Below are 14,693 nucleotides of genomic sequence, written 5' to 3' on the forward strand. Positions count from 1 at the left end.
GAGGGGTGGCTCTCTTCCTTGTTCAGCCAGGGGATACACACTATTAAACCATTCTTTCCTCATCCATCAAGGGATCAAGAGCTCCCCACGATCTGGATCCACCTGTCCGCTCAAGGCTACATGAGGTCAAGTTCTATCGAGACGGCGTGTTCCTCCCTCCCTTGCCTCATGGTGGGCTTATGCGCATTCAAGGTTATAGACCGACTTTTGTTCCTAGGCTAGGAATCCTTTGATTAGGTTGATAGGTTGTTAGGTTAGCCTGGCTCCTCATGATTGGGCTCGGGCTGGCCTGACAAAAAAACTCAATGTTGGAAAAACTCAATTACACACAAATTACCCTAATATCGTTTATTAGGGTGCCTATGTGAAGTGGATTTGTCGTACCATGTGAAAGGTTTTCAAACTTGTACTATTAGCACCTTGTATAGCATACATCAGCTGCAAGTTGTGGTAGACAGTTCATATTATGATATGTTGTAATGAGTTTATTCAAAATTTAACAAATTATTTGGTGCATCCTTTAAGCTTTATTTATTATCACCTTCCTAAAGTTAGGTGGACTGACTCAATTTGAATATACCATTGTCTGATCGGTGAACAGTACAGTCTGAACAATTATCAAACCCCATTTAAGTTCCACAAAACAACTCTATTTAATATGCGCATTTGCAAAGAAGCAACAAAGCAGGCGAACACATAGCCAACTCTGTCCGTCCCCCGTTACCGTAACGGACCTATTTAATATTGATATTAATAAATAAAATATAATATATAAATAATATTAAACTGCACGAAGAAATGCAAACAAATGTTAAAACCTAAACAAAAACTCCGATATAATGTTCCCGCCCGATACAAAACTTGCCCTTTTTTTGACAATACATACAGGTTCCTCCTAGCCGAGAAGAGTCAAAGAGCCATAAGAGGATCTGACCCAAATATATCGCCGATATCTTGAAAACAGTCGTCCACGTGCCATCTTGAAAAATCGAATCCAAAATTTTCACAGGAACTGAGAAACTCGTGCCCACATTCTTCTTCAAAAAAGTTATGTCCCAAGCTCGTCTTTTCGAATAAACTTGGTGCCGGACTTTCGAAATCAAATATATCGTTCGGTATTAACGAATCGAAACTTGAATATTCTGAAAAATCCAAGAAATTCTCGGACATACAGGATTCATCTTGTATGTCTCTGACTTGGACAATTTCTTTGATAATCTCTGGACTTTGCAGCTCGATTTCTTCGTTAGAGGGTGAAGAACACCGTAACACTGAGGTAGGTGAGCAAAGCCGATTGTTGTGAGACTCTTCGCCGGAGTTGTATCCAGAGCATATCATCGGCTTATTTTCCGTTGGATGTTTCGTTGGCGGGGTGGCGAAGTTGGTGAACGCGTCGGGTCCACGGAGTTGTATAGCCGCGTTGTCGTACACCATCGCCGCTTCCTCGGCGGTGTCATAGGTACCTAACCATAGGCGGACACGTCGTAGAGGATCTCTAATCTCTGCCGCCCATTTCCCCCAAGGCCTTTGCCGCACGCCCCGAAACTTCCTCGCCCCAGGCACCTTCAACGCTCGGCGACTCTCCGAAACCCGGGCAGTCTTCTTTCGTACACTTCTCGTCGACCTGCTCCTCGAAACGCCGTCGTTTTGGCTTGAGCATGACTCGATAGTGATCTCGTCGATGAACTTCTTGACCCTTTGGCGCCTAAAGCACACCTCTTCTCCACCATCTTCGTCGCTGGACGAGTCAGTTGCGTCACCGTCCGTTACGGATATCCGTACGACTCTGCGTTTCGTATCCTCAGGGACCGGTCTAACAAGCTTGATGATGTTACGGTGTTCTGTGTACTTAATCGGAGGTATAGCATTAACACTGTGGTGATTCATGTTTGGGAGCAATTTTCCGATCAGATTCTTCGCAAGAAAAGCATTGAGAGAGAGAGAGAGAGAGAGAGAGAGAGAGAGAGAGAGAGAGAGAGAGAGAGAGAACTTGCAAAGCGTGAAATATGGAAGGGTAAAAAGTGGGCTTGAGATTCTTTTGATGATAGTAGTAGACACGAGAGGGGAATAAAGAGACAAAGATATAAAGGAAAGCTGAGGCAGAGACAGAAAACGTCAAAGAGAAGCTTGAAACCGAGAGAAATCTACCATTAATGAATTTTAAAGGACGAGAAATTTCAAGGAAAGTTGCACAAATAAAGGACTTGAGATAAAGAGTGTGAGCGGGACTGTGTGTGCGTGAGAACAGATAGACAGAGGGGCCGGGGGTGTAATGTGGGAACAGATAGAACCTAAGCCGAAAGTACGGAAGGGAATGGGAGAGAGCAAGAACTAGGAGTAATAATACTCGTTGAATGAAAAAAAAGGGAGGAAATTTCTGGGAAAGTTTCAAAGCTAAAAAGAAAAGGGCAGTGCGACCGACCGAGACCAAAGGCTTTACCGGAAAGGGAAAGAGTAAATGTGTCCGATTCGGGACACACAGCTATAAGCTTTTCTTTTTCCTCAACCGGTGGTTTTACTCAGCTCAGAGAACATTCAACTTTGCTATTTCAGGAAGAGTATCTCTTATATATGAGAGCCGAGACAGTGATCTTCTTCTTCTTCTTCTCGGTGATCGGACACTGAAAGTTTCAGGCAATAGAGCAGGAGTGGTGGATACCGGAGGTATAGAAAAAGTGAGAACTAGTCTGAGCGAGAGATAGAGATAAGACGGAGAGAGGGCATTAAGCAGAGTTGCGGTTGACACTGGAGTGGACCTATTTTATAGGATCCCCCAACAGCCGTAATTGTTAAACCCGGTTCAAGCGCCACTCTTTTTTCTATTTTTTTAATTTCTTAATTAATCAACCAAATTAATTCTCTCCCTTCTCTCTCTGTTCAACTTTTTTTTTGGTTCTTATTATTAAGAATTTTTCAAAGAAATCTCGTAACCTTAATTAATATTGAAAACATTGATATAAAAAATAATAATAGGCTATATATAACAAGAATATTGCAGATAAGATGTCACCAGTAAAATTGTTTAGTAAATTTGACTAAACGACGGATCGTATGGCGGAGATGTGGGAGTTGAAAGGAGGTATTCACTAGGCGCCGCATAAGATGGGCACGTGACGCGTGGCATACGAACACGGGGTGCTGACTCGGCAAAAGATTTGTTCTCGGAAACTGGGATTCAGGTCACGTGATAGACGAGAGTAAGAGGTGGGGGAACATCGGTTCAGTCCCTCCTTTTGACTGGGGAAAAAGAAAGCACTTACACTCTGTCAATTGCTACTAATGCCCCTTAAATTTCTCGTTTTAGTTACCGTTTTTTATGTTATCCGGTGGGTGATCTCGTCATTTTGTACTAAAAGGTCGTACAAGTATTTACTCTGGGTTCATAGTTGTTTTTGTTTTTTAAATCATCCAACCTCATTATTTTGTCGTTTACTCTCACCGTAACGTGGGAGGCAACCTAGAATTTGGTACCAATTATATTCATTTCTTTTTTAATTTTTCTTTTTACCTTTACGGTGAACTAAATATCCACGAATAAAATGAACGGTACATATATGACCGTGAGAGTTTACCTATCAAAAATTATTTTTATTATAAAATAAATTTAATATATTACATTAATTTATAAATTTATTTTATATAATTTTTTATTTAAAAAATACATACGGTCTTAATTAATACTATTAACTTTTTTGTTTGGAGCATTCTTTGAAAATAATGGATTCTATTCTTAAAAAATATAATTTATTTTAAATTTTATATTTATTTAATTTTTTATAAAAAATATATAACACTTATACACTCTATAATTATTATAATTAAAGAAATAATTTAAGTATAAATAGATTATATAAAAATAATTCTATAAATTATCGTATCTTTATATAATTTATTAGATTATAAAATTATTTTGATTATAAAATAAATTTAACAAATTATATAAAATTACATTAATTTATAAAATTATTTTTATGTAATATATTTGACACTATAACGTACCTCTTAAAATTATTATGTCCAAAATTTTCCTCTCCACGTTAGGTTCAAGCTCATTACTTGACAGGTGGCCTCCATCTATTGGAAGACATCAGAAGGATAAGTAAAAAATTTTCGTCGGCAAAAAGAGAACCTTACCAATCCACTTGACTTGGGGGGAGGGGGGTGGTGATGATTCACGTGATTCATAGTGTCTTTAGCTTTGAGGGTGTGTCCTTGTGAACAAAGGCCACATTTATTTGATTAGAAGAAAAAGAGTAATTCTAGGGAGTAGCTACTATTCATGCTGCACACCACACACTTATAGATTTTTATAGGGTGTAAGAATTCTTTTCATAAGATATATAGATGTTTTTATAAGGTGTGTAGTGTGCAATGATAAATAGTGGCTGCTTCCAATATTTTCTCGAAGAAAAAAGGCCACATTGACAAAATATTTTGGTGGCTAACAAAAAAAAGGCAAGATTGACACGCCTCGTTCCTCATCCTGTTTGCTTTTACTACAAGCAGTAATACATGAACGTCCCAAATATTACACGAAAAAAGTTGGAGACAGGCGCAATAATTTTTACTGGATTGGGTCGGTTTGTTGTCGATCTTCTGCTTTTCAAATATCTAATATTTTAATATTTTTCTCTTATAATTATTATAGGTATTTTAATATTGGATGGGCTGACCCCTATTCGGCAATTTGTTAAATTATCTGGGTTAGAAACGTAATCTGGACACATCTCGGACAACCAACCATTTATTTATATAAAGGTATACAGGAATATTTACAACCATTTTAAAATATTTTTTACAATTATGTTTTAAATAGAAGGTAATTATATAAAATCTAAAACTTAAATAAAATTTTTTACAGAATTGATTGTAAAATAAGTTGTAAAATAATTTTAAAAATATTATTATTCATTAGAAACTATGATCAATTAGACTAAACATATAGAAATTGCATTATTATTATTATTATTATTATTATTATTGTTGTTGTTGTTGTTGTTGTTGTTGTTGTTGATGTTTCGAGATTATGATAGTAAAGACAAGAACAAAATAGTCTAAAAAAGACATAACCTGATTATTACATAAAGCATTATTACATATAAATTCAAATACATACCAAGATTATTATAAATAGAACTGCACCAGTTTCTAAATGTTTGTCCTTACATTTTTGTTGAGTGTCCCAAAAACAAATTTGTATTAATTTCTAACAGATTTCAAGGAAAAGTTTATGATGAACTCAGAAACACCCAGTTGTACAAATAATTATGAACTTATTGATAAGAGGTGGGGGGTGCCATGTGGATTAGCAAAGACAGGATGATGAAAGCTTGCTGTAATTAAAATCTGTCTCGGACTTTTCCCCCACATTACAAGTCGTATGAAATAATGAAACCATAGATAAAAATACAAACAAACAAGAACATCGGATTCGACAAATCCTTGAGAAGAAGTCTTGGGGTCCGACCGACTTAACAAATACATGTCGGTCGGGCTTTGTTTGGATTCGTAAGCCACGAGAATTTCTATCAATTTCTTATTGCAATTGCGTGGAAGACCCATATACTAGAGACACAAGTCAATAAGCTTCATCATCCCCTAGATGCATTCTTTGAGCCACAAAAATCGAGATGATGCACCCCATATATTGTTTTTTTATAAGGTATGATTGATCAATATCGTATGCCAATGTTTTTGAACCGAGTACTGAATTAACACACATGGTCCTAGAACCACTTTGTTTTTGTAATTGTAATTAGACAATCATAACGTTTATGAAACATGACAAGGAGTGAATCTCGTGATCATGATCTCTATGTAAGATAAATCATACATGAGAAGGAGAACTCTTTTGTTTGTTCGGATTTGCATTGGAAATATCTTCCTTGAAGGGGTATCGCAACCCTCTTTTAGAAAACAACAAAAGGATCTTATATATGTACCCTTTCACTCTTTTCAAGCCTATTTCTAACTAGGAAAATCCCAACTTGATTGCAAAAAGTTTGAACAACAAAAGACTAGTTGACATTTATGTAAAACTTAAAAAAATGAGTTGTAAAGTTATAGGATGTGCAATATTGTGCACACCATATTAAAAAAGTGGATAAATCTAGAATCCACTTAATAAGTTTCATTTTTTAATTATGGGTTCTACTATTTTTTGAAATTCAAAACTTAATATAATAAGATTGTAATAAAGTGGGGATGAGTCGTGGAGGAAAAAAATAAACAAATATATCAAGTTTCTTAAAAAAAGAATGTTATTTGCAGTTCTTGAATATGCAATCTCCATGTACTTTATTTGAAAAAAAGGAGTTAATTTAAGACCCACCTCAAAAATATTTTTCTAATGGTGGTCCACTTTTTTAAAAACTATTTGAAACATTACCTGTTACATAGAGAGTTCACGAGTTTAGGGTGGATGGACATGAAAGTCCGTTCATGAGGCGATCATCAATTGATGAGAAGGTCATAGTTTTCCTTTATATGTAGTACTATTCTTATAGACCGATCGCTTAACTTGACACATACAACTGCATGCATGGTTTAGAAAAGCTGTACACATGATTAGAGCTAAGCGGAAGAACTTAAACGGCACTCACGTAGATTACTTATATAACCAAAACTACTAATGTAGAGTTTTATGTATTAATTCTAGAACGTGTTTATCATGCTCTCCACCAACTAGTTCGATTTTGAAAGAGTCACATGCATGCATGCTAGCTCTTTAATCGGTTTAAAAAACCTCATACTTTTTTTGTAGCAAGCTGTACGTACGTGCTATTGCAAGACCCACCACTCTCTTCGATCTTCACTGGCATCAATATGCTTGCAGAAGTTGTTAAAACACCAAACCCCCCCGGCGCCATAGAAGCAACGTTTGTTTTCAATAGAAATGAATCATTTCTCATCATTTGATAAAAAAAAAAAAAAAAAAAAAACTACAAATGTCCTGAAAATATTTTCGACAACATAGATCAAGGTTGCATTTAACAGAGCAAAAAAAATGAAAAACAAAGAAAGAGTCAAGGTTGTATTTTTGTCGAAACAGAGGCAACATGACATCTTTTTTGGTCATAACGTTATTTTTCTGAGATGAACAAAAATTATTTGTATCGATCGTCACTCGTATTTAAATTGCAAGTCGAGCAACGGTGGTTTGTCTCGAAATGCACGCGAAAGACAGTAAAATTAACCGGCAAGAAGCGGTGGGCTCCGCTGACGCCGCAGTTTTTTGAAAGCTTCTTGAGCCCAACGACCGACACGTTTGCATCTCCCACCACATGTGACGTTATCTTCTGTATTTGAATCGATGGAAAACCCAACATGATAATCGTCTGCATCTCTTAAAAAATTACGATAATATTTAGTAATTAATTTTATCACACAATTTATCTATATTTATTTACAACTGATATATTAAATTCTTGAAAAAATTTAACATTTTTAAAAAAATATTTTCCCACTTTTTCTGCTTCGGGAACAGACACTGTTGACTGTTGTTTGCAAGATGAACGCTTTGGCTGTTCCGGAAAAGGTAAAGATTAGCCCTCAATTTGAGGGGGGTTCTAGTGGCCAACGTTAGGGGACAAAAGCATGTTAGGAATATATGGTACAAAGTCTTTAATGGGTTAGGTGTATTAATTCTCAACTCCTACATTATTTTTCTACCTCTTTTTAAGGCAGCATTAACAACGTAACACGTACCACCATTGATTTTGGTTGAAAGTTCTAACCATTGTTTTACAGCATATATATATATACAGTTGTCTTCTCCCCTTTAAATGTATAGCAGCTGAATCTATCGAAAATATCTGGCTTAAAATGCAAGTTTTAAACGTGATTTTCTTTTTAGCATTTAGGTTCTTTTAAGAAGAGTTTCGTTATATATAAGTGAATTCGTGTACCAATCTGTATATCAATATTGTTGTTTTAATATTCAAATTTTAAATTGATATAATTTTCATTAAAGTTCAACTTTCATGCCAATCAAATTGGATGCATATACCTATTGGTATACAAAATTACTTACGATCAGAATTTTCCTTCAAAAATCTGGGTGTCAAATGCCATTCATTTTCCACCCAGTGATTGTTCTTAATTTGACAGTATATTAGAAGTCACCTAAATCCTTCAAAGTTCAAACAAGGAACAAGAATATTCATATCATATTAACTTAAGGTCCAAAATAGAAAACATCTGCTACATGGAAAATAATGCATGTCTAAATGCCAAGGAGTTTGGATACCAGAATTATCTTAAATCATTTTATTATTATAATTTTTTTTAAATTTTTATATATAATATAATAAATAATTTAATTTTACTAAATTTCAAAATAATAATACTATTAAAATAATAATATTTTAATAGTATTGTATTTAAATTTTATTTTAACTCAATTCATTTTAACTAATTTACAAACTGCAGCTAAATGGATGGTTATAATGAATGAGGAATGATTAATGAATATTTTTTTAATCTAAAAAAATAATCACAAACTACCAGAGACAAGTCCACCTAATAAGCAACTTTTTGGTGTCCACGTGGGGACTTGACAATGGCCAAATCACCCATTACTGAGATATTTATTTGGTGGGCCGGGGTCAGCTTGTAAGTTTCACACTGTGTCTCAAGTAGATGACAAAGCCCTCAAGTATGTTAATGGTAATTTAAAAGTAGAGATTGGGTGACCAGATTTTCAGGGAGCAGAGGCTTTTTCCAAATCGTGAGCACGACTGCTTTGCCGAGCGCATGATTTGAATTTTCTTTTCTGCATTACTAGGGTTTTCCCATGCAATTTTTATATATATATATGAAAGAAAGAAGTGGGTCTGAAAGATTCACATAATATTATTACCAGAAAAGAAGAATCAACGATCGACATCGTTGGTCGAAGGAATGGCTCCAAATGCAACGTTGCTAGACATAAAAAGACATGGGTCACGGTGTCCCATAGAGAGAACATTATTGAACTGAGATTACAACTAAGCTTTGTTTGCCCTTTTCTCTTTTGATTTTATGGGGAACAAAACCGCATTTAATGTCTTGCAGAGATACAGGCCATGGTTTTTGACTCCTAAGTTTCCGGTTCATCAGTCTTAGTTTGGATGGAAAAATAAAAAAATAAAATAAAATAACTACCATGTTCTTGCATCAATACCGAATAATACAAATTTAATTGAGGTGCTGAGTCAAATTATTCCATGGTCAGGAGATCTTTGTTCATCTAATATTTGTTAAATATTGAAGAGGTAGTTTGTTGGATTTATAAAAGTTTTTCAATTGAATTTAGAGTGGTAGATAACATTGGCACTTATTAAAACTGTAAAATCGGATTGAACGGAATAGGTAAAATCGAAAGTATTGGTTTAAGAAGATAATCGGTACAGTATTAGTTCTTGAAAATATAAAATCGGTGTATCCGGTTTGGTTCTAAAATTTGTTTAAAAAAAATCGAACCGGACCAATTTTACTTCTAAATAGATTCAACTCTATATATTTTTTTGATTTTTTCAGGAGGGAAGAGAAGCAAAGTAGTGGAGATATAGTATTGGCAGGGAACTGGCACCGACCTTTGATTTTATTCTAGTAGATAGGTATAGGTATTAATTTTTTTGATTATTGCCAATATGGTTTTGACTTTGATTAAATTAAATTAAAACATTGAAAGACTATATGGGGAGCACCATATGGCTTTTCAGTTGCCCAAGAGGTGAAAAAAGCCTACTGAAAAACTCGAAACAGAGATTCGGCTAGAAAGTGACAAGTGAGAGACGATCTAGTGAGCGTGATGCTTCTGTGACTCTGTCCAATAAGTTTAGGTTTGTAGCCCTACGTGATGTTTCCAGGAAAGTCGCCATTTTTTCTGGGAAAATAATGCTGCTGCCAACTAATGCTGTAAATACTCTCACCCGAATCAATTTCGAGTAATGTTTGGTTTCAGATATTATTTCTCGCAGCAGAACTACCCAGCAATAAATCATTCTTTAAGAACAAGTTTGAACTATGTTTTTCGAAACATAATTGAGTGCGTACTGTTCTTGATTCGAGGCATAAAGGAGCCTCAGCCTCCATTGTTTTGTCGTCTGACCTTTAGCTTGGCCCAAACCAAAATTATTCCCCCACCCCCCTTCTCTCCATAAATATGGACTATGGATTGTATCCACCTCTTACTGTCATAAATGAAAGTAAAGCATTATTTCACCTGCGAAGTTTGATGGAGGAAGTTATTAAGATAATGTCAGGGTTTGCTTAATGGGGGCCTAGCACTGTTGGCACCAGTATTTACTTTTTATTTTTATTTTACCCAGGATGTTGTTACAGCCACAGGCATCTATCATCAATTTGCAGCTAACTTCTGGAACGGTCCCCAAAGATATATTTTCGTTAATAGTTTGGATGGAAGAAAGTTCAATGAGCTTTGAAATAGGATGATTGCTTTTGGGCCCAGGTGGTGAATAGGAGGAGGGAAGTTGCAGAATATAGAGATCGATTACAATATTGATAAAGCAAGGGCACATTATTATTTAACTTTTGTTGAAGACCACCACGTGCAGAGCAGGTAGAGGGAGTCCAACTTGTAGTAATTTAAAAGACCGAATCCATTTGGGAAAGAAGCCCACCTATAACACACACACACACACACAAAGCAGCAGCCCACTAGCCCATAGCATACTTCTGGGTCCAGCTTCTTGCAGTTGTCTCGTACTTGCTCCGGTCCGTCTTGTACATATGGGCAATTTCGGGCACCAGGGGGTCATCAGGATTTGGGTCCGTCAGAAGCGAACAGATTGAAAGCAACACCTGAACATAGTCACAAATTCACAATGTATCAAGAAACATCTCCCAAGCTTTAATTGTTTACAGCAAAGAAGACTGACAGGAACAATGCAACTGTATAAAGACAATTGTTTGAATATCAATATCACAACAAGAACGTGTATCGATGAACAACGTTTCCTCAATTAGCATTGGAGAAAGCAATCAGAGAGACATTGTCACTCAATAAAATAATCATTGGTAATTTTTTATTTACAAACTTCCTGTCGATTCCACAACGATTCTGTGGCGCCGGAGAAAGCTCCAAACTTGTGCGCATGTGATCAGTCAACAGATAGTCAGGTATAAGGTAATACCAGTTTAAAAATGGAACAGGACTTGAGTAGAGCAACCAACAACAAAAACATAGCTTATATATCTGTATCTTACATACGTTAAGACATCCAATGAAACCAACTAGCTCCATTCTGTTTTCTATAGCATTCACGAAATACTCCATAATTGGTCCTCAGAAAGAATGGTATCTTTAAAATATTAGATTGCTTGTTTTTCAAAAGAGAATTGCTATAGATATAAAAAAAGATTATATAAAAGTAAACTCACAAATTGATGTGGCTTCACGTGATGCGTTAGATCTACTTTACAATCTGACGTACTACATCAAGCCCTGTCAGTTTGTGGATTTACTTTTGTAATCCCTTTATGACTAAAATATTTTTCTTTGCAAAATCTCGCTGGCACCTTTCAAAGATGGGTGACATTTTTTGTTATGGCACATACAAACTGGTAGATTCATATTAGATAGGCAATATATATGTAGACACAACGGGAAAGCTGTGTTCCACACTGGAACGCATCATTTGAGATAGCAGGGACTGTTTTAGACTGTAAAATAATAACCTTGGATATTGTGAGGGCGGGGCTCCACTGCTCTTTCAAGATATCAAGACAAATGCTCCCATTGCTGTTGATATTGGGGTGGAAGACCTTTGTCCTGAAAGCAACCTGAACAAACCATACATCGAAGACATATGTTAATACGTGTCGGTTGGAGAAAAGACTGTCAAACAACTTAAAAAAATCTCGTCTAATATACAAGCATATTTAATACTCTTAAAAGGCTGAAACAGAGCAGATGAAGCCAGAGTGCCAATTCAGTTAAGATCCTAAAGACTCTAGTTTAAATTGAGCGTCATGTATGTACAGACCCGTCAAAAGCTAGGCCATGTCCAAGCTTACAAGGACTTTATTGCTTGTGACAACTACGTCAGTACCAAGTACATATTGGCTTTGAATATTAATATTAACGAAATGTCAAGATCCTAACATAAAAGGACCACGTGTATATCTCAAAACAAAAATATCAGAAAGGAAATACAGCATCCTTTTAATAAAAGAAAAAAAGGGCAAGGAATTGACATGAAAATAAGCATCAGTTGCATACCTTGGGTGGTTTAAATGGGTAGTCTGGAGGAAAATGAATAGTGACTAGAAAAACTCCACCCGCATATGGACTGTCAGGAGGACCCAAAATTGTTGCTTGCCAATGGAACATGTCTTCAGCAACTGGGCCTGAGGATTTATAGATCCATGCAAACAGAGACAATAACAGTGAACAAAAAATTGCACGAGTAAACTTGTAATTTGTAAAGAATGTATACGAGGATTGAAAACAATCTGCAGAAAAAAATGCTTGACAGAAGAGGAAAAATAAATGCCGGAAAATACCAGATATAGATAAAAGAAAATAAAAGAAAGTCATAAAACAGATACCACGAAGAAGCAAAAGGGTACACTTATAAAGAGCTCCTTTGCACTTCTCAAATGACCTACTGTTCTACAGTAGGAATATTCATTTGTTCTCATTGCATTTTCTTGATTCATTATTTTCAAGTGATGCTTAAAATTGTTGGTCAAGTCTCCATATACAATGTTATTATAAAGATTATAAAAATTAGTCCGCAATTATTTTATTGAATATTCATAAATTTTCCATAGCTAACATTGAAAACGTCCATTGCAACTCTGTTGTAGTACAGTTACATACTTTGGCATGATATGAACTATCACTCCATATATGATCCCTAAACTTGGGGTCGTGGCCTGTAACCCATATGTCCAGTAACAAAAAGGGTGGCGTCGTGAATGCATCAGAATTAGCTAAACAAAAAATAATAACAACACTTAAAACACTTCGGCCATGTTTGGTTTCAACCATTTTTCAACTTCAAACCAAATATCTTCCAACTCTTCATCGCAACCTTTGCCTAGATTTCAGTGAAAAGATAAAAAACCAAAACAAAAGTGCCCAAAAAAATTACTTTAACCATCTTTTCAAGTCTTCTCATCCACTTTAAAAAATGCCAATACAGAACATAATTTAAAACAATTATTCCAATTTCCCATCTATCTGCACAAAACCAAGTAAAAAACACATCTCAAAATTACAAAAAAAGAATTCTCAAAATTTTATTAACCAAACATGGCCTTTTAGTTCAACGATGTGTTATAATTCTTAATATGAACTATGAAAAACAAAATATCTAGGACTCTCCTCGTTATATTGTTAGCATTTAAGGCAGTGGCGTAAGTTTTAAATTAGAAGTCCATTAGATAGAGTTTTACTGAGAGAAAACATATGATTTCTCAATTTTATCGATGCAAACTATTAGCAAAAAACAAACTGACATCCTATTTCTCGTTGCATGTGTCATTTATGCTAGATTTTTTCCGACCTCCTTTAATTTTTAAGTTCTTTATTCACTCCAAAAGTAATGAATAAATTTGGCTCAGTCAAAAGAAACAACTTTACGCCTTCATTAATGATCTCTCATCTCCCGTGATATCTTCTCTTTAGTGCCAAGACTTATTCAGATCCTCCAAGGATAACACATTCAGTGCTTATGATTGCACCAATATGAAGAAGTTTCTATAGATAGGCGAGAAATATAGGTAAAACTCAACTGAATGGCACCTAAACACATTAGCAATTGATTCCGACCAAATGAACAGCAATAAACCTTGCTTAAAACTTTCAGTGATACAGCAGACACTCCGATTAAAATTTGAGCAGACAAAGGTCACAAACACGAATTTTTATCCACGCAAACACGACAACAGGCCGAACCGCAAACCCAAACAAAATGATAAATAAAAGCTCATTTCCACAGCAAACCCTAATGAAGAAGTAGAAATTCAGCCTCACAAACTCGCGGAAAGTTCACAACTCAAGCACAGAGGTAAAAGCATAAGGAATGAACGGAAGCACATACAAGGAAATGAAAAAATATTACATAAATAGAACATCATAAGGTGTATCTCTTTCTATCTCTATATATATGCGGATCGGAGCGAAGAAGAAAGTACCAGCACTGCAAGACGTGGGAGGATCTTTCTGGAGATCCTTGAGCTCCTTCAAGATTCGCTTTGACGCCATCACCTACAAAGTTCGAAACCCAGATCCTCTCAGCCAGACCGTACGATTACAGATGCCTTCTCTGTCTGTGGATAAAGCTACACACATTCAGAGAGAGAGAGAGAAGTATACCTTGGATCCTACGCGGTTCTGATTATTATTTGAGCTTTCTGACAATGGGGGATTAGAGCATTTCCCCACTTTGGAAGATTGGGCACATTATATACCGATCAAACCCAACGGGGGTTGTTTTCGGTCTCAAGAAGTGGTTCGGTGGCTGGTCAACGGTCAACTCCCGTGGACCCCTCTCACGCATTATTTTTTCCTTTTTCTTTTGATGTAATTTTTTTTTTTTTCGGTTTCATGTATCTTAGTGACATTATTTACATGGTATCATAATTTTAGATTATGATATTTCAATTTCTATATATTGTGAAGGGATATCACTGCAAAGATATATATATATTTTTTATGTGAATCTCAAATTTTTATTTTT

At 35.6% G+C, this 14,693-nt stretch overlaps 2 protein-coding genes across 3 annotated transcripts; both read right to left on the reverse strand.

Moving 5' to 3' along the window:
• Window positions 1–697: 697 nt before the first annotated feature.
• LOC122289115 (ethylene-responsive transcription factor CRF2-like) lies at window positions 698–2,730 on the reverse strand. 2 transcript variants are annotated; one of them, XM_043096056.1, is made up of 2 exons: window positions 1,989–2,730; window positions 698–1,956 (listed from the first exon to the last, which is right to left on the reverse strand). In XM_043096056.1, exon 2 carries the CDS (start codon window positions 1,885–1,887, stop codon window positions 910–912), a length of 978 nt encoding a protein of 325 aa, XP_042951990.1. In that variant the 5' UTR covers window positions 1,888–1,956; window positions 1,989–2,730; the 3' UTR covers window positions 698–909. The 2 variants fall into 2 exon arrangements, with proteins under 2 accessions (XP_042951990.1, XP_042951991.1); XM_043096057.1 differs by having other exon boundaries at window positions 698–1,932; window positions 1,965–2,730.
• Window positions 2,731–10,475: 7,745 nt separating this feature from the next.
• On the reverse strand, window positions 10,476–14,470 carry LOC122289143 (ubiquitin-conjugating enzyme E2-17 kDa-like). The gene is made up of 5 exons (XM_043096098.1): window positions 14,330–14,470; window positions 14,149–14,221; window positions 12,227–12,354; window positions 11,683–11,787; window positions 10,476–10,806 (listed from the first exon to the last, which is right to left on the reverse strand). Exons 2-5 carry the CDS (start codon window positions 14,216–14,218, stop codon window positions 10,663–10,665), a joined length of 447 nt encoding a protein of 148 aa, XP_042952032.1. The 5' UTR covers window positions 14,219–14,221; window positions 14,330–14,470; the 3' UTR covers window positions 10,476–10,662.
• Between the last annotated feature and the right edge of the window lie 223 nt (window positions 14,471–14,693).

Source organism: Carya illinoinensis, chromosome 12 (assembly GCF_018687715.1).
Source record: "Carya illinoinensis cultivar Pawnee chromosome 12, C.illinoinensisPawnee_v1, whole genome shotgun sequence".
Taxonomy (NCBI): Eukaryota; Viridiplantae; Streptophyta; class Magnoliopsida; order Fagales; family Juglandaceae; genus Carya; species Carya illinoinensis.

What these genes read in the sequence shown, in the direction of transcription:
- LOC122289115 (XM_043096056.1), bottom strand. Translation starts at nt 1,887, where the DNA reads ATGAATCACCACAGTGTTAATGCTATACCTCCGATTAAGTACACAGAA.
- LOC122289143 (XM_043096098.1), bottom strand. Translation starts at nt 14,218, where the DNA reads ATGGCGTCAAAGCGAATCTTGAAGGAGCTCAAGGATCTCCAGAAAGAT. An exon ending in TCCCACGTCTTGCAGTGCTG is followed by an intron (nt 12,355 to 14,148) that starts GTACTTTCTTCT and finishes ATAAATCCTCAG; the next exon opens with GCCCAGTTGCTGAAGACATG. An exon ending in ACCCATTTAAACCACCCAAG is followed by an intron (nt 11,788 to 12,226) that starts GTATGCAACTGA and finishes TGGTTTGTTCAG; the next exon opens with GTTGCTTTCAGGACAAAGGT.